Raw genomic sequence first — 20,595 nt, 5'->3', positions numbered from 1 at the left:
AAAGGCAAAAAGAAATATGTAACAATTATCAAATTTAAAAAACATATATATACTTACACTAATGTCATTAAGAACATTAGATGCCTGTTCATGCTTTAGATTTCCTTTAATGACATGGCATGATAACTCATAAAGAGCTTGCTGGAAATCTGTCAAACATAAAAGAAAGAGTATAATGACACAGTCTCTTGAACATGAAAGGTAGACTCTCTAGGGGAAGATCTACGTATTTCCTACTTCTCGGAATTATTATAAACATCAATAATGATTAAGAAAACTATACTTCTAATGCTTCTCTCTAGCAGACTTTTTCCTTTTATTTTCACAAAAACAATACTTAGAGTAGAAAAAAGTTAACCTTGACTCCACTACTATAACATAACTACTGCTTGAGCACTTCCTTGCAATCTTTTTCTATATGTCTACATATTTTACATACTTGCATTCATAGTTTACATCATTTGGCATTCTGATTACCTGACAAACATTTCTAAAAGCATTTTCTCGTGCTACCAAAGTCTACGAAATTATTTTTAATGAGTGCATAGAACTCTAGCAAGTGAATATAAACTAACCATTCTTCTCGCCAGGAGATTCACAGGTTTTTCTAACTATATTCAGATTATAGTCAATTCAATCGCAGGGCTACACTGACAACAGATAAGGAATAGCAGTAAATATAAAATTTAATTTTACCCATATCCTACTGTCAGAGAAATTTCTCCCCAAAATCTCATTTTCTCCTCTATTTCCATCAGAATTCAAACTAAAATACATTCAGCCTTCTGTATCCATAGGTTCTGCATCCACAGATACGGAGGGCTGACTTTAGTCACTGTACAATGCCATTTTATATAAGGGACTTGAGGATCCTCAGATTTTGGTATCAGAGGGGGCTCCTGGAACCAATCCCCTGCAGATACTAAGGGATGATCGTAGTTACATATGTACATACACACATAAAACATCAGTCCTATGAGAACTGTCAACCACATGTACAGTAGTCTCATTCACTATTAATCAGCATAGCCCCCCTTTCCTGGAGAAGGAATTTGAGGAGGGGGGAGGAGTTAATGGTCAGGTGAACACCTCCTTTCAGCCACCTTTTTCTTTAGTCCCATACACTAAAATCTTTATCTCCTTCCTCTCATTAAAAGTAGGAAAACAAGTAGCTCTAAAAACATTAATGTAAAATAAAGTCAATTTATAATCCACTTTTGAAATAAATCAAAAAATCTTTCAGGGCAATATAACAAGTTAAGAAATCAAATATCTGGGAGTTCCCTGGTGTTCTAGTGGTTAGGATTCGGTGATTTCACTGCTGTGGCCGGGGTTCAATCCCTGGTCGGGGAACTGAGATCCTGTAAGCTGTGCAGCGCGGCCAAAAAATAAAAAGTTAAAAGAGAAATCAAATATTTAAAAATCTTCTCCTTTGGTCTACTACTAGCCACAAAAACGGAACATAACAGAAATCAAAACGTTTATCAATCCCCCTTTAAACAATGAAAATAGTATTTTACAATGAAGTAAATTCGTCCATTAAATTATTCACAAAAGAAATACAGCCAGATTATCCCAATTCCTTATGAAGAATCCATTAAATATATTCTACCTTTTTCACAAATATGCCTTCATTATGCTTATAGTAAACTATATAAAAACTAAAATGCAAAGGAAAAATTTCTGTTAGTACGGTAGGAATATGAGGTCAATTTCATGCTTTCAATTTCCATTAATAAAATGCTTTTATAACGAATAATAGCCATTTGAAGTTATCCAGTTAACTAAGATTTTTTAAAAAGCAATCACTCTTAGAAGCACAAAACAGCTGAGCATCATAAACTAAATTCCCGTAAGAATATGGGCTCACAGGGGCTGAGGGAATTCTAATCTTAATCAAAGGAGATTAAAGTAGAGAACAAATGGCCCAGGTCATCTTGCTGACACTAAGTGACATAAAAACAATCACAATGTAATCCACAAAGTAGCAAAGACAGTCCCCAATTCACATGTTATTTAAATGACCATTTAAGTGGCTAGCCCTGCAAAATCCACAAAGCCCTGCAGAATCTACACTAAAGCTGAAAGCCCTGCAAAAAAGCCCTGCAAAATCTACACTAAAGCTGAAAAAGCCCTGCAAAATCTACACTAAAGCTGAAAAACTTTACATTTACAATGGGGAGGAAAACTTACAACCCTTATAATTACACAGAAAAGAATAAATGCTAACGTTTCAGAAAAAGCAGCTTTAAGAACAGCCACAAGTAAAAGGGACTTCTAGACATTCTTTGTGGAATTTGAACATTTTAGACACTAGTTCTTGGTTATGTCGAATATCACTAAGACTACTCATGTTTATCAGCCATCCTTACAACGTTATTTTATGGGGGTGTGGGAAAGAGACTTATAAAAAGAACAAGGAGAAGCAGCGTGTGCAAGGGAAACTGCCTGCCTGAAATGAAATCAATTTGAGGGAGAGGCACAAAGGGAAAAAAGGGCACAAGGAACACCACCCAAACTCAATCCTCCTGAGATAGACGAAGGAAATTCTGAAGAAACAACATTCAATTCCCTGCATGGACTACCTACTGGGGCCCTCAGACCAAAGCTTGATTGTTGGCAGATATCAGCCAAAGAGTGTTATGCACTGAGGAAGTAGGCAAGGGCTCATATTAAGGTAATATTTAATTTCTGATAAAAGTAAACTTATCTACAGAAAATTATCTCATATTTTTTTATTTAAAATAGAATATTGACTATAAATTATTTTTCCAGATTTGAAAAAAAAAAATGTTATGGGTTCTATCCCCAATGAAAGCTACACATGAAAATGCTTTAAACTTACTGGGCATTACTGCTTTTGTTTTTGCCCCTCCTTTTCTAAATCCATATACCTAATTTTATTTATTTTTTTTATTTTTTATTTTTTTGCGTTATGTGGGCCTCTCACTGTTGCAGCCTCTCCCGTTGCGGAGCACAGGCTCCGGACGCGCAGGCTCAGCAGCCATGGCTCATGGGCCCAGCCGCTCCACGGCATGTGGGATCTTCCCAGACCGGGGCATGAACCTGTGTCCCCTGCATCGGCAGGTGGACTCTCAACCACTGCGCCACCAGGGAAGCCCCATATACCTAATTCTAAATTAATGAAAGTTAAATAGCAAGTCCTTTAAAATTAACATAACTAAAAATTTACACCCTGTTTAATAACATTTTACTTAATATACCATATTTGTGATATGCAGTAGTAAACAACTCTGTTCCTTTTAATGTTTTCCATGACACTACCTTTAACAAGATCCCCAGATACCACCTAAACATAACCAGCTTTAGTAAAAACACTGAACCTCAGTTTCTGGAAGTTTCCTAGTGCCAAAAAGATCAGAATAGTTTTTTTTTTCCGTGCTAGCTCTTCTCTTCTGTTTATGATTGATACCTAGCCTGTGTAAGTTTTACTACAGCTAGCCACTGCTGAAATGTAGGTAAATATACCATGTTACAATTATAAAAGCCAAGCAACGTTATATGACTATTATGCAGGTCAAAAGACAACCATATAAAGAGATATATAGTCTTACTATAACTATAGTTTTAATCTCAATTCTAATATATTCATATAAAAGCTTTATATAATGTGAATATCTTAGACCTTTTGCTTTTATTCATAAAATTTAATGGAAAACAGGATATTTATTAATTTTGACCAAGCCAAAAATAATAGCTATGATACTTTATTTATTTATTTTTTTTTGGGCTGCGTTGGGTCTTTGTTGCAGCGCGCAGGCTTTCTCTAGCTGTGGCGAGAGGGGGCTACTCTTCATGGGGGTGCATGGGCTTCTCATTGTGGTGGCTTCTCTTGTTGCAGAGCACAGGCTCTAGGCATGCAGGCTTCAGTAGCTACAGCAAGCAGGCTCAGTAGTTGCAGCACATGGGCCCTAGATTGCGCAGGCTTCAGTAGTGGCACGTGGGCTCAGTAGTTGTGGTGCACAGGTGATAGGGTGCGCGGGCTTCAGTAGTTGTGGCTCGCGGGCTCTAGAGTGCAGGCTCAGTAGTTGTGGCGCACGGGCTTAGTTGCTCCATGGCATGTGGGATCTTCCCGGACCAGGGATCAAACCCATGCCCCCTGCATTGGCAGGAGGATTCTTAACCACTGTGCCACCAGGGAAGTCCTATGATACTTTTAGAAGTCTTACCTCTAGAAGTTGAACTATCATGGCTTTTATTTTCACTGAGGATCCGGCATAAATGCAAACTAGAATAAAACAAACAATCTGTATTAATTTCTAATCCTAACATAGATAATCCTTATAGAGCAAATTATATCAACTAAAAATATCTGGAAATGTATCAGATATTTTTAAATCTATTAGTTTATAATTTAAATAAACCTATAAACCCTAATTGGTCAGAACTGGAGGATGCTAGTGAATCAAGTCATTATTTTGAAAACTGGTAAATAAAAGAATGAAAATCAAGCACTTATTCTGCCTTTTGTATATGAACGAATAGTTAATAAGAAATGCCTCTGTTAGTATTTCAGCTAACAAACAAAGGAATGGTAGAATTAGAACAGCACCATTTTAAGGTCCCTAATAAATTAAAGGATCTAGGCATCTATTAATGGCTGTTCACATCACAAAAGACAATCAGATATTATGTGCCTCCTGATCCTGATATACAAGAATACACCACCACCTATGAAGTTGTCTTTAAAGGGGGGGGGGGGCAATAACTTAAATTCAAACTGTGAGAAACTCTATAGGACAATGGCCCAGTCTCTTCAACAAATATATTACAAGGGAAAATAAAAGATGGTGCGGGATCCTTAGGGTGAAAAAGGCTTAAGAGATGTATCGATCACAGTGTATGGCTCCTTATTTGGATCCTGTTTCAAACAAATATTTTAAAAATTAACATTTATGAGTCAACTGGAATATTTTATAACTTTTTAAACGATAGATGCTGAAATATCTACACATGAAATATTTACTTCAAAAGTATGGGAAAATGGGTAGGGTTATAGATGAAACAAGACTGGTTAGCAGTTGATAAATATTTAAGTTGGTTGATGATTTCATTGGGGAGCTATTATATCTACTTTCTCATCTGAGACTTTTTTCCTATAACAAAGTTTAAAAAAAAAAGTTGAAATTTTTTCATAAAATTAAAAAAAATACTTGTTGTATGGTGAATATTTCTTCACTAATTTAAATACAGCAAAGGATAGATATACAGTATACAGTGAAAAGAGGTATGTTTAATTGGAATTCCAGAAAGAAGAGAGAACAGGGCAAAAGCAGTATTTGAAGAAATAATAGCTAAGAATTCAGTTTTCCAGAACTGAAGTGAAATCCGTATCTGGTTATATCAATAGTAAAACTACAGAAAACCAAAGACAAAATCATTTAAGCACCTGAGGAAAAAAAGGCAATTATTACCTTCATGACTTCTCAACAAGAACACTTGATAGCTGGAAGATACATTCAAGGTGCTAAAACAAAGTACCTGTCAACCTAAAATTCTATACCCAAAAAACACAGTTCCAAGAAAAGACAAAATAAGGACTGAACTTCAGACTAATAAAAATTGAGTTCACATACTAAAAGAAATGCTTGAGGACATTCTTCAGGCGGGATAAAAATGATCCCAGAAAGAACCTTAGAGTTGCAGCAAGAAATGAGGGAAAAAAGTGCTAAGTATATAGGTAATTCTAATTTAATATTAACTGAATAATAATAATAGTGACTTATGGTATTTAAACATGTGTAGTATTAAATATAGAGAGATAGATATATAAATGGAAAAACACTGAAATACATCAAGGCTAACGTGGGTTTATCCCAAATACACAAAGTTGGTTCAAATTAACTCACCACATTAAACTGACTTTTAAAATAACACAATAATTCAGGAATAGGTTCTATTCCTAATTTTCTAAAAGTTCTTTTATGCATAAAAGACATTTGACAAAATTCAACTTCCATTCACTATTTTTTAAAAAGACTTTTAGAAAATCAGGAATAGAAAAAAACTTATAATTTGATAAAGTAGCAGTTCTGATAGTGTGGTTCACAAACCCCTGATCCCCAAGACACTTTCTAGAGCTCTGTAAGCTCAAAACTATATTCATAATAATACTAAGACTTCATTTCCCTTCTTTTGCTGTAATGACATTTGCCCTAATAATTCAAAAGCAAAGGAAGGTTAAGACGGTTAGCACCTTAACATTTATCAAGGCAGTAGCACCAAACTGTCTCATTGAATTCTTCATTATCAAGAAATCAAAGGAAAGAATATAGCCAGTCTCATGTAAGATGTCACCAAACTGTTTCATTATATATTTCATGACCATTCACAAACAAAAGCCAGTTTCACTTAAGAATGTCCTTGATAGGAGTGACCTCAGCAAGATGGCAAAATAGGAAGCCCCAGGCCTTCCTTCCTCCCACAGAAACACAACTCAACAATACACATATCCAATTCCCTTTACGAGAAATTCAGAAACCAGTTAAGAGGCTCCTGCATCCCAGGCGAGGACTAAACCAGCTGCATCAAAGCTCGTAGGAAAACACAACACACTCTTTCACCATAGTCCCTCCTCCTGGCACACCACCACACAACTGGGAGGAAATTCCCAATTCCCAAATTCTCCCTGAGGAGGGAAAGAGGAGACTGGACTATATATACCTCTAACATTCTGATTGGTTGGGGGGGGGAGTGGGCAACAGCTTGGCAATCTCTCCCTCAACGGAGAAAAAAGAGTGTCCAATAGCCCAGCCTTTGGGGAGGGGGGACTGCCTGAGAGACTGGTTTCTGTCTAGCCTGACTTAGGGCACTGATGGCACCCAGCATACTCCAGCTGCCTGGGAGCCACTAAGAACAAAAAGAGCTGGGTGCTGTGCTGCTGCTTCACAGGACCCATGGTACAACAGATGGACACCAGAGAATGCAAGAGAGTGCCAGTTTCCGGAAAAAAAGAAACTGGAAAATCCCTCTCATCTGGAATCTACACATGAGTCCAGAGAAGACATATCCAGAGAAAAAAATTGAGAGGCCCCCAGAATCTATAGCCAAGCTGATTGGTAAAGGCCTTCCCCTGTACTAAAGCAGTCCATAAAGACTGGGATAAGAGTGTTTTTTCAAATGCAAGGATACCAACACAAATTACAAAGAACATAAAGAAACAGGTAAAATGGCCCAATACAAGAAACAAAATTAGTCTCCAGAAACTGATCCTAAAGAATTGGAGTCATATGAATTATCTGACAAAGAATTTAAAATAACCATCATAAAAATGCTCAATGAGCTCAGGAAAATGATGCATGAACAAAATGAGAATTTTAACAAAAGGACAGAAAATTTTAAAAGAACCAAATTTTGGAGCTAAAGAATGTAACAACTAAACTGAAAAAGTCACTAGAGAGCATTATGGATAATTCAAGAGCATTATGGATAGTCATATACAAAAGAATGAAATTGGACACTTCTTACATCATATACAAAAATCAACTCAAAATAGATCAAATACATAAAAATAAGACCTGAAACTGTAAAACTCCTAGAAAAAAACACAGGGGGAAAGCCTCATGACATTGGTCTTGGCAATGATTTCTTGGATATGACACCAAAAGCACAATGAAAGCAAAAACAGACAAGTGGCACATCAAACTAAAACTTGTGTGCGCAGCAAAGAAACAATGAACAGAATGAAAAGGCAGGGGACTACCCTGGTGGGCCAGTGGTTAAGACTCCATGCTTCCACTGCAGGGGGCATGGGTTCCAACCCTGGTCAAGGAACTAGGACCCTGCGTGCCACACGGTGCGGCCAAAAAAAAAAAAAATGAAAAGGCAACCTACGAAATGGAAAAAAAAAATGTTTGCAAACCAGCCATGTATCTGATAAGGGGCTAATATCCAAAATATTTAAGAAACGTCTACATCTCAATAGCAAGAAAAAAAATCTGATTTAAAAATGAGCAAAGAATTTGAATAGACATTTTTCCAAAGAAGACATACCAATGGCCAATAGGTGTATTAAAAGATGCTCAACATCACTTATCATCAGAGAAATGCAAATCAAAACCACAATAAGGCATCACCTCACACTTGTAAGGGTGGTCATTATTAAAAAACCCCAAACAAACAAACAAAAAAAACCAGAAATGACATCTGATAAAGGACTATTATCCAAAATATACGAATAACACTTAAAACTCAACAATAAGAAAACAAACAACCCAATTTAAACATGAGCAAAGACCTTAACTGACACCTCATCAAAGAGGATATACAGATGGCAAATAAGCATATGAAAAGATGTTCCACATCATATATCATCAGGGACATGGAAATTTAAACAATGAGATACCACTACACACCCATCAGAATGGCCAAAATCTGGAACACTGCCAACGACAGATGCTGGTGAGGATGTGGTACAACGTAACTCTCAATCATCACTGGTGGGAATGAAAAATGGTACAGCCACACTGGAACACAGTTTGGTGGTTTCTTACAAAATTAAACATACTCTTACCTTACAATCCAGCAATCCCACTCTCCTTGATATTTACCCAAAGGAGGTGAAAACTTATGTCCACACAAAAACCTGCACATGGATTTATAGCAGCTTTATTCATGACTGCCAAAACTTGGAAGAAACCAGGATATACTTCAGTAGGTGAATGGATACATAAATTGGTACACTGACCCCATAGAATATTATTCAGCACTAAACAGAAATGAGCTATCAAGACATGAAAAGACATGGAGAAACCTTAAATGGACACTAATAAGTCAAAGAAGCCAATCTGAAAAAACTACATAGTATATGTTTCCAACTAAATGTCATTCTGGAAAAGGCAAAACTATGGAGACAGTAAAAAGTTCAATGGTTGCCAGGGGTTAGGAGGAAGGATGAATAGGCAGAGCACAGAGGATTTTTAGGGCAGTAAAAATACTCTGATACTATAATGATGGATACACATCATTACACCTTTGTCCAAATGCATAGAATGTACAACACCAAGAGTGAACACAGAGGTAAACTTTGAATTTGGGGCAATTATGATGTATCAATGTAGGTTCATCAGTTGTAACAAATGTAACACTCTGGTGGGGGATGTTGATAATGGGGAGGCTGTGCATGTGCGGGGGCAGGGGGTAAGGGAAATTTCTGTAACCTCCTCTCAATTTTTCTGTGAACCTTAAAACACCTGTTTAAAAAAATTAATTCTTTAAAAACCAACAGAAAATAAGTGTTAGGGAGGATATGAAGAAACTGGAAACCCTGTGCACTGTTGGTGGGAATGTAAAATGGTAAACAGTATGGAAGTTCCTCAAAAAATTAAAAATAGAACTATCATACAATCTAGCAATCCCACTTCCAGGTATTTACTCATAAGAGTTGAAAAGAGGATATCAAAGAGGTATTTGCACTCCCATGTTCACTGCAGAATTATTCACAATAGCCAAGAGATAGAAACAACCTAAATGTCCATCAACAGATGAATACATAAAGAAAACATGGTGTATACATACAATGGAACATTACTCAGGCACAAAGAAATCCTGTCATATACAACATGGATGAGCCCTGAAGATATATGCTAAGTAAATCAGTCACAGAAGGATAAATATGGCATGATTTTACTTATATGAGGTATCTAAAGTAATCAAGCTCATAGAAGCAAAAAGTAGAATTTCGGTGGTTGCCAGGGGCTAGGGGGAAAGAGAAACGGGAACTTGCTGTTTAATGGGTATAAAACTTCAGTCAAGCAAGATGAAAAAGATCTAAAGATCTGTTGTACTACACTGTGCTCACCGTTAACAATACTGTACTGTACACTTTAAAATGTGTTAAGATTTATCTGATGTTATGTGTTTGTATCTACAATAAAGAAAATGTCCTTAATGAAGTAGTGAAAATTAATTTTAATAAATCCTAGCCCTGAGAACATGCCTTTTTTAAAAATACATATTTTTAATATTCTATGTGACAAATTGGAAAGTATACATAAAACATTTCTGTCACACACCAAAATACCATGGTTGTCTCCAGGAAAATCACCTATACGACTGTTTGAATTCTGAGCTAAACTAGCTGCTTTTTCACAGAACACCATTTTTACTTGAAAGAAATGACAAACTATGGTTATTCGGATTTGGGTCTTTGGCAGGCATTTTCTCAAAAATGAACCAAGAGAGCCAGTCACTTCAAGAAAAACAACTGAGAGTATTTGTTGCCAATGAGAAAATGTAAGGTTTCAAACAAAAATTAGAATTTTGGAAAACTTTTATCTGGCACCATGGACTTGGCTAGTTCCCAATTCATAAAAACTTTCCCGATAAGTTCAGTGATGATACTAAAGAATGTGGGGGGTTTTTATATTATACAATGTATTGTGTCAATATTTGGAAGTGCTGCATCATTCAGTGAACCAATATTTTCCAAATGACCAATGCATGACGTTGCAAAATAATGCATGGGTAAAAGACAGATTCCAAGTAAAAGAGAGACAATTGGATTTCAATTTAACAAAGTACAAAAAGTACACTGATATGGTTTTGGATTTGGCATTGCAACAAACCATTAACAAACTACCACCTGACAAATTTTGACATGATATCAAAGAATATCTACAATTATCTGAAAAGGTTACTAAAATTCTCCTCCTTTTGCCAACTATTTATGTGTGAGGCTGAACTTTCTTCATATACGTCAACCACAACAATATATTGCAACCCCTACTTCACAGCACACATAAAAATCAACTCCAGTTAGATAAGACTTAAAAAGGGAGAGCAAAATAATGTTTCCAGAAAATCATAGGATAAGTTCATTAACCTGAAAATGGAGAGAAACTAGTAAACCCAAAAAAGTACTAATCAAAAAGTAAAAGATTGATAAATTTAACTACATTAAAATGAACAACTTCTGCTCATCAAAAGTCACCACCATAAGAGTGGAAGTACAAGCCTAAGAATAACAAAAGATATTTGCCACACATACAATGTAACCCACAAAGGGGACAAATACAGACTACAGAAAGAACTCCCACAAATCAATGAAAGAAGTGCAAACAATCCAACAGAAAAATGGGGAAAAGATATAAAGAGGCATTTCACAAAAAACCAGAAATCCAAATGGCCAATAACACAGAAAAAGACGCCTATGCTACTACAAATGAACGCATATGCAAAACAAACAGACTCACAGATATAGAAAACAAACTGTGGTTACCAAAGGGGAGAGGGACGGGGGGCGAGGGGAGGGGGAGACAATTTAGGAGTATGGGATTAACAGATACAAACTAATACGTATCAAATAGATAAGCAACAATGATATACTGTATAGCACAGGGAATTATAGCCATTACCTCATAATAACCTGTAATGGAGTATAATCTGCAAAAATACTGAATCACTATGCTGTACCCCCAAAACTAATATAATATTGTAAATAAACTACACTTCAATTTTAAAAATTGGGAAAAATGCCTATGAAAATATGAGCCCCAAGAAAATAACATTAGATACATATTATATTGACCAAAAATTTACAGTCTGACAATATTAAATGTTAGCCAGGATGTGAAGGTGAACTCTCATACACTGCTGGTGGGAGTATATTTTAAAATAGTTTGGCAGTATCTAGCAGAGCTAAAGTTAATCACAATCTAGAACCTAGCCACACATACAATGTATGTATTCTACAGTTCAGTATATATCCCACAAGAACACATGCTGTGTACACTAAGATACCTGTATAAGAATGGTTCTATTGGCACTGTTGGTAACAGCCAAAAGCTCAAAACAACAAAATTGTTCATTGGTAGCCTAAGAGATAAATTGTGGTATAGTTATACAATGGAGTATCTTTTAACTATGAAAATCAAAGAACTGCAAATACTTGCAAAAATATGAATGATTCCTAAAGACATAATGTTGAGCAAAAGCAGCCAGATACAATAGAATACACCCTCTATGATTCCATTTATATGAAATTCAAAAAGAGCAAACTTAAACTTATTTGGGTAGCAAAACTGTAAATAAAAACTAGAGAAAGCCATAAATGTCAGTTACCACAGGGGAGATAAAGAGGGTGCAATCAGGAAGGGGGATTATGTTGACTAGAGCTGGATATGAGTTACATGGGTGTGCATCTTACAGTGATTCTTTAAGCTCTACATTTAGATTTTATGTACTTTTCTGTATTTTTTTAATTTCACATTTCAGAAAAAGAAATATTCTTATTACAAGCTGTACAAAGCTCTAACGAAAAAGAAGAGAACCAATGAATGCGCATGTTTCTCACTCTTTTATGTCTAGCAATGCTCTTTCCATAGTCAATAAAACAAGTAACTTTAAGACTTACAGAATATGCTTATATATCACATCTAAGGTGAAATATGATGCCACATGACAATCATCCACAGAGAGATTATCGACTTTGCAGATTATGCATGCCCTTGCAGTTCACCTCTCTGTGTCTTGATTATTTCAATACTTCTTCATCAGAATGAGCAGAGTACGGTTCAATAAACTTTTCCCAGTCAACAATTCATTTGTAGGTCTCACAAAATTATTTTCAAAACCAAAGAACAAAAATACCTTGCCACTGAAGAACAATTACTAAATTAAATCTGCATAGTTTGAAAATCTCATTTAGTTATTAGTTTTTAACCAATTCCTATTAAAAGAACAAAAAAAAACTTTTCAGAGAGCACCTTAGAAATGGTTAAATAAGCTGATTTAAGTTTGACCCCAAGTACTTTCAACTACTTCTGAGAACCAGATAGGCCTTCCAATGTGTTAAGACAGTGGGTAAGCTTTTAATTTCTCAAAATAAGTTAAACCTACCACAAACTTACCTCAGATTAAAAAAAATCAATCTTCATTACATTAGGCAATACAAAAATATCTGCTTCAAGACTATCATCAGAGAATATAACCTAAAAATTTCTGATACTTAGCTCCTTTTTTGTTAAGAGTAAATATATAAGAAGGTGCATCAAGGCTGCTTCAATATTTGCTATAAAGTACTGAAACAATTCCCCCTTGTGGTTCTCACTGTCCCCAGAGGTTCGTTTCCCTTTAGAATGTAGTAGCAGGAAATACTGCATCTTTGACAGAAGAATGCAAGGGACATCAAGTAACTCATCTTTCCCTTCGTACCCAGGCTACTAAAAAGCAAGGTCAAATATTCCTTCTTACAATGAATGTGTTTGCTTATTCACATTTTCAATAGCTTCATTTTCTATTTGTTTTAATAAGCTTAATGCAAATGTCTTTTGTTATAATCCTTCCAGTGGGGAGGGGGGAATGTCAGTGTTCCAAATCCCACTTAATCTAATGGTACAGTCATTGTTACATAATTTTTAAAAATCATTGAAATGTAATTTCATCTTGTCAGTCACAAGGCCACAAACATATTCATTAAAGGATGCAGATGATAATGTCATCATGAACTATTAATAAGCATCTCAAAGATTTGCTCAAATTGTGTAAGGAATCACTGATGGGTTATTATGATAAGGCAACTTACTTGTATAACAGATACTTTTATTTCCCTAGTATAAAACACTTCTGCCTTAGTTGTTGGAGGAAACTAAAAACAATCACTAAGAATTTTCCCCCAATCAGTAGATTTGTCCCAGCTCTTCCCCTAAGTAATTCACTAACAGAAGTATCCTTAAGTATCCTAAGTATCTTTAAGTATCCTTAAAGAAACAATTGTTTCTGAATGTTGGGTGTCTTACTACAGCTCTCATACAGTTTTAGTTCTCTACCCTAAATTTTAAAGGGAGGAAAACAAAACTACCTCCAACAGTTGCCCATTTTAATGTGGTTTTAAAAATAATCAAATATTCTGCCTCGGTACAAATTCAACTGATTATTTTAGTCCTTTAATAACCTCCAAATAATTGAGTTTACCATTTTTTCCACTTTTATAACAGTTTGGTGCTACTGTGGAGATGCTATCTCAGGCCCCTGAGAACAAAGAATATACTTTCTGTCAAATTCCTGTGAATCTTAAACTGAATAAAATGTCTTAAGTTCTTCCAAGAACTTAATGTTATTTTGCAAATACTCTTTAACATGAGTATTTGGCTTTCCGTCTTACTTGGTCCTATTTTCCAGTAAAAAAAAACACAACACAACCTGCACTACTTGATTATGTTCAACATCTCAAAGTTGGCTCTACATATAAAAAATTGATGTCAATCTGTGCTTCAATTAATTTTTAAAAACAAAACAACAGAAAAGGCTGCATTTTGTTAAGCAAGTGCTACCTCTATTATCATTGATAGAAGAGAGACATAACCCACAAAAATGAATATTGGGACATGTAGTTTTATATTGAAAGATGCATTTAAGAAAATGAAAATATGCACTTATGAGGAGGAAAGGGAACAGGAAATCTTAAAAAAGACAACAGAAGTTCCTGCTCACAAGTACATTAATAGCACTCACACTACCTTAACTAAAGAATAATTTAATTTTTCTAGCAAACAAAGAAAGCAGTAGCCTGGAAAAATGTTCTGATACTGCTATAACATTTTCTGAAGAATGAATTTCTCTTACCAGGGAAATAAGACCAAGACTTATGAACACAGGTCAAATGAGAAAACAAATGCCAAATGAAAAGTAAGACATAAAGAAATGGTTTCAGATAAAGCTTCAGCTGAACTTAGAGCACCTTTTGAAGAAAAAAAAAGACTTAAATACTAACACTGAAGTTTCTTAGAATTATTATTTGCTATAAACTCCCTCCTCCAACTTCCCTCCAAAAAATTCAGGACAGACAACATTTAATGAACATCCAAATGTACTTCCATAAGTTCTGGAATATGTCATCTAGTAGCAGAGGAAGAAAAAGAATGGCACCAAAACATTTGGCGATTAAATTTTAAAACTTTATTTTAACTACCAGTAATTAATAAGGTAACACCCAACAAAAATTTCTAATTGATGTATAATTTTTTTAAAAGAAAGAATTAAGTTCTTTAAACAGACAAATAGATGATATTCAACAAATACAAGTATTTCAAAATTAAACTAAGTATTGACATGAGGCTAACATCTTCAGATTAAGAGCTTGGAATATAAATCCTCCATTAAGGTTGCTTGTGACACAAAGAAATGCTGAGCTCACTGTGTTAATCATGCCTACTAAAAACAAAATTCTCCCCTGGATCTACCAGTACATGCAAGTTTATTAGCTTAATCGTGGCAAACCCTATGCTAATATGAAATCATCAAGAAACTAGAGCTCTAATTCCAAAATTAAAGTGATTAAATCCATATCTTGCATATGTCGCAGAATTTCAAAGAGTTTGTATTAAGATGTGAAACTCTGAAGAGCAGATCTAAGTGTTACTGGAAAGGACAATTATGTTTTGGTAGTCCTCCTCTGTCCTTTTGCTATCTCTTGGAAAAGATCATTTTAAGAATTCTGTAATTTACCATGAAAAACATAATCAGTATCTCTGGAAACAACAGATTAGCTAAGTATGTGATGGACCATTCAGATAGGCAAAATACAGTTTTTCTTTTCTCCCTAGTTACTTAACAAAATTTATTCTTCAAAGCCAAGACTTTCCATCTTAATAGACAGTTGCTTTTCATGAGGCACAATTAAGAATTTGCCCTCTCAAAGTTATAAAATATCCCATACATTGCATATGTTCACTATGCTGCTGAAGTTGACTACAACTCCCAGAATACAGACTTACACTGCTGAGACAGACAAGAAATGAACTAATACCTCATGAAACATATCATGCAGTTTTTTAAAAAGGTAACTTTCAGTCAAGTTAAAGCTCATCTGCTAATTTATCTCATTAAAAAGGAAAAATCCACCCAAGATATAATTTTAAATACTGGTCATACCTTAAAAGCCAAATATATAAATGGATTCATTAATAATTTGGTGGCACATTTTTTTTAACATTTCCAGCTGCTGGTTTATATTTTAAGAAGCTGTTTTTCAGACAAAAGAAAGGATTTTTTGTAATATATTTATAATACCATTTTTTCTAATAAAATGAAAATGCTAACTCTATCTTTAGCAAGATACAAAAATTCCAAAGTTAGACTATATGCAACAAAGTTTTCAAAGAGGGAAAAGAGGTCCAGTAAATGAAGACTAAGCACTGGATGGTGATTTGTTTGACTATTTCATACAACTAACAACTATTTACACTATTTCATTATTGTCACACAACTCTCTTCATGTAACAGAACAGTTATAAAACTGACTAAACTGATCTGGATCTACTATAGTTCAAACTACATTCCACAAGCCATGCACTAACTACATAAACGTTAAGTCCTAATAGCAGTTTTGAAGCAGCTCTTCAAACACAGAAATTATGATGGGTAGCATGGATCATGTAAATATACATAAAGTGAATCCAAAATTCCATTTTGACTAGGTATTTCGACTTCCTACATGACTTTTTCTCCAACCACTGCCAGTCAGAAGCCAAGCAGAATTTCCTACCCTGAATACCACTCATTCTAAGGTGGGAGTCATAGTAAAACTGTCAAAAACAGTTAGCTAGAAGGAGGAAGCTGAGCAATCTACAGATGACAGTCCCTAAATAACTGTTGGCTTTAAAAGTAAACAAAACAACAATGAACTGATTTATCCGTTTTGGGGGGTTATCCTAATCGAATATAGATGAAAATGATGGTTTGGTTTGGTAACTTCCCATCCTGCCTTCCTTGCACACAAGAGACTTAATAGCTATTTGTTAACTAGCAAGTACAAGGATTTGGAAAATGTTCCTAACAGTTAAAAATGAATGCTTATCAAACAGACTTCTCTGGCAGTTAACAAAATAAGCTCTCTAAGCATATGCTAGAAAGGCTATGGGGGGTGGGGGAAGGACGGGGACGGGAGGGTTGAACCAAAAGAAAACGTGAGACAGTCCCCACTCTTCAAGGGTCTCTCAATTCGTTAGAGTACAAGAGTATACATGAAAGAGTCAGAGACTAATTAATTGCTAACCTGAGTGGTACAGACTTTAAGTGCAAGAGCTGTCCAAAGAAGTTTAAATATCTAAAGATTGGAATAATAATATTACTTTTAATAGCTATCACTTGAGTACTTACTATAAGGCAAGTGCTTTACAGGCGTTATTTAGTCTTCACAACAATGCTTTGAGTACTTATTATTCCCAATTTACTCAAGGGGAAACGGTCAAAGTGGTTAAGGAACTTACCCAAGGTCACTCGGCTAGTTAAGTGGCTAAAACTGCCGCTTACCCAGGCAATCCAAGTCTAGCGCTCACACTAAGACTTCATAAGGCAGCGCGAGCGCGGCAGCGGGGTGGGGAGGGCCATATAGGCCGGCGCTATTACACGCGCAAGATCGGCCGACGCATTCCCCACGTTTCGTTCCAAGTAACGAAGTTTCAAAGATCCGTATCTCGCGCCAGCAACCGTAAACTGACTACGGGGATCGGCGCGCAACCACGGCAAAAACGGCTAACAGGAGTTAATCTAAGACGGGGCTGAGCTTTAATTAATAAAGCGATTCAGAGGAAAAAAATTGCAGTAAGTTATTTGTTTTAAAATCTGGGGTTTGTTCCGCCGCTTAAGAGAATTTTCCCCCCGAGACAGGGAGAGCTGAAATTCGGGGCAAGGAAACCGCGGTTATAGCAAATTACTGTTTTCTGTATTACTGAAAGGAAAAAAAAAAAAACAAACCCAAGTTTTGGGTCTACAGGAAACGCGTTATTCTAGGTACACGAGAACCTTGGAGAGTTGCCAAAATTAGTTGCAGTCCCAGGACAAAATGGGGTTTAGGAACATTTAATGACGAAAGTTGATTCCAACCCGAAACGGCTCTAAGGTGAAAAGACGGAGCAAAGAAATGCCGGTAGGTCTTCGGGGAAAGCGGCAATCCTTGCTACACTTCGCCCACGGGCAGCGGCGCCGCGCGAGGCCGGGACAGTCCGAGAGACAGCTCCCGGAGAGGACGAGAGGTGCCAAGCGGGGTTCTTCCCGAAGCCCCGGGCTTCGCGGCGGCGGGCGGAGAGGAGGGGAGGGAGTCCGGGACGGTTCGGACTTCGGGCAGAGGAGGCGCCGGGCTCCAAACTGCGGAGTCGAACGGGTGCAGAGTAAAGAAATGGGACAGACTGAAACTCCGAACCCTCCCGGCGCGGCCCCGTGAAGAGAAAGGAGCCAAGTGAGCTCAAGCGATGAGGGGGACAAAAAGAGACGGAACGAAAGCGCAGGGACCCGTAGGGACAAAACGAGAGTTCCGCTAAGAGGCTAAAAAAGACAAGCTCCGGCGGGCAGCGGGGCTTTCTGGGAAGCCGGGGAAGGCAGGAGGTCGGCGGCGACTACCAGCACCTCTCATCCCCGAGTTCGAAACTCCTAGACAACCATCCACACCCGCCACCCGGATGGGGGAGGGGACACCTCTTCCCCACCACCACCTCCCCACAAATATGAGAGCAAGGCTGACGCCCGAGCCCAGCCCGGCCGTGCGCCCGCCTCCAGCCCGGACACTCACAATTCGCCTCTCCCTGATTTCTCCCAGTTCTTTATCCACTCTACGGGAACCAAGACAGTCGCGGCCGCCATCTTCCCCTCACTAGTAGCAGAAACCCGGATGTGTAGCACGCGAGCGAGGGGTCAAAGGGGAGCACCGCCCACGAGGAATGCCGGGAGTCGCGAGTTCGGTTTTCGATTTCCCGCCCCACTTTCCACCCCACCCTGCGGAAGGCCGAGGCCCTGTTGCCAACCAGGTGGCTGGGACCCGTGGGTCCCATCGCAGAGTGACTACGCTGGCCGGGCCCTCTGCAAACCTTGCCCCCCCTTCCCTTTAGGACAGGAAAAATGCCATCCCCAGGCCAACTCGTAGCCTTTATCTTCTTCCGTAGCATCTACTCCAGACCGCTAATTCAAAATTGTGTTTTTTAAAGCACCTAATATGTGCTAGACACTGGGGACAGAGAAATAATAAGCCATGATGCCTACCCTCAACGAGCTCAGTCCGTGGGGAAGACAAACATATAAACAGATCAATTACAATACACCCCGCTGAGATCAAAGAAATTGGGGAAGAGGCAGCCGATTACTGTGTGCCAGGCATTCTGCTAATCCGAAGGATACAATCTTACGAGAAAGATAAATCGGCCCTGGGAAACGCTTGCAACCATCAGGGCTGACAGCTACTGTGTCTGCGGCTGTCATTGTAACCTTAGGCAAAACTAGGGGGCGCAAGTATGAAGAGAAACGAGTTGTTTACACTACATAGTCTGAAAGTATCTCCCGACGAGATAACTTCGTATTTCAAAGGGCGAAATAGAAACTTTACGGTCGGAAAACATGGCCGACACCCTCCTAACTCTGATGAATATAAGCATCCTTATGTATTAAACAAATAGGCGTCATATGCCTCCTGATGAGGTGCTAAGAAAAACACTAACCAATTTTGTAGTATTCATCATGCCAAAATTCGCATAACCTGAATTTAATCACGAGGGAACATCAGACAAGCCCATATTAAGGGACAGTCTACAAAATTACTGGCTTGCACTCTTCAAAATCATCAAGGTCACTAAAGACAAAGAGAGATTGAGGAACTCTTCCAGATTAATGAAAACAACAGAACAACTGATCCCCAGCCAGAAAAAAAAAAATTTTTTTTATTTTGCTGAAAAGGGCATTCTTGGGACAGTTGACCAAATTTGAATATCTGTAGATTAAGTAATAATATTGTATCAATGTTAATTTCTTGAGTTTAATACTCGTTTTGTGGTTATGTGAAAGTCCTTATTTAAGAAAATATGAAGTATTTAGAGATAATGGTGAACCATGTTGCAACTTTAAAATATTTCAGAAAAAAACGATAGGATGATGAGGCAAATGTAAAATATTAACATTTTAGGAATCTGGGTGAAGGACTGACAGATTCTCTGTTCTATTTGTGCAACTTTTCAAAATAAAGAGGTTTTAAAAATACATGTTTGGCTGAAAATTTAGAAAATACAGACAAATGAAATGAAGAAATCCTACCACACATATATTAATGTATGAACTTTAGAACTAATATCTAAATTTGGCAAGTTTTACCAAATGGACCAGGTTTATTTGCATTGAAAAACTGTTCAGGGGATAGGCTGTATTTAGAGTCAGTTGGGGAAAATGCTACATTGTTTATGATTGTTTTTCATCAGCTATATCTAGTCTAATGTCCTGTCTGATTCTGAAATTCTAAAGCCACCCATTAGAAAATATACACCGTTCAGTTTCAGTGACATCTCAAAAAAAATCTTTTGCCACTTCAAGGAGGTTCAGAGATATGAGTTCCCTCTGATCTTTTCATTTTTCTTATTATGAAATATTTTTAAAGTGAACAGAATGGTATAGCGAATCTTCATTGTACCATCATCCTCCCTAAAGAGTTTGAAATCATTGTTACAGGATGGCCTCTGTGATACAAGAAGAACTATCCTGATGCTTATGTATACTTCACGGTATAATCTACAGCAGTGAGCACTATCCACATTTGGGATCAGATAATTCTTTGCAGAAGGCAGGGGGAATCCAGTGCACTGTAGGGTGTTTAGCAACATC

At 37.1% G+C, this 20,595-nt stretch overlaps 1 protein-coding gene across 7 annotated transcripts in view; it reads right to left on the bottom strand.

Moving 5' to 3' along the window:
* The window catches only part of THOC2 (THO complex subunit 2), a 102,781-nt gene extending 84,172 nt beyond the window's left edge, over nt 1-18,609 (bottom strand). For all 7 annotated transcript variants that reach the window (XR_009517971.1, XR_009517973.1, XR_009517972.1 and 4 more), the window contains exons 1-3: nt 18,527-18,609; nt 4,191-4,249; nt 58-149 (exon numbers count right to left, since the gene is read on the bottom strand). Coding sequence is in view for 4 of the 7 variants with exons in the window: in XM_060001960.1 (XP_059857943.1) it covers nt 58-149; nt 4,191-4,249; nt 18,527-18,597 (222 nt within the window). In the remaining 3 variants the exon portion in view is untranslated. The remainder of the gene's footprint in view (nt 1-57; nt 150-4,190; nt 4,250-18,526) is intronic.
* Nucleotides 18,610-20,595: the final 1,986 nt, after the last annotated feature.

The sequence above is a fragment of the Delphinus delphis genome, chromosome X (genome assembly GCF_949987515.2).
Source record: "Delphinus delphis chromosome X, mDelDel1.2, whole genome shotgun sequence".
NCBI lineage: Eukaryota > Metazoa > Chordata > Mammalia > Artiodactyla > Delphinidae > Delphinus > Delphinus delphis.
The sequence above is the reverse complement of the archived record's forward strand: the minus strand, read 5'-3'. Positions and strand labels throughout refer to the sequence as shown.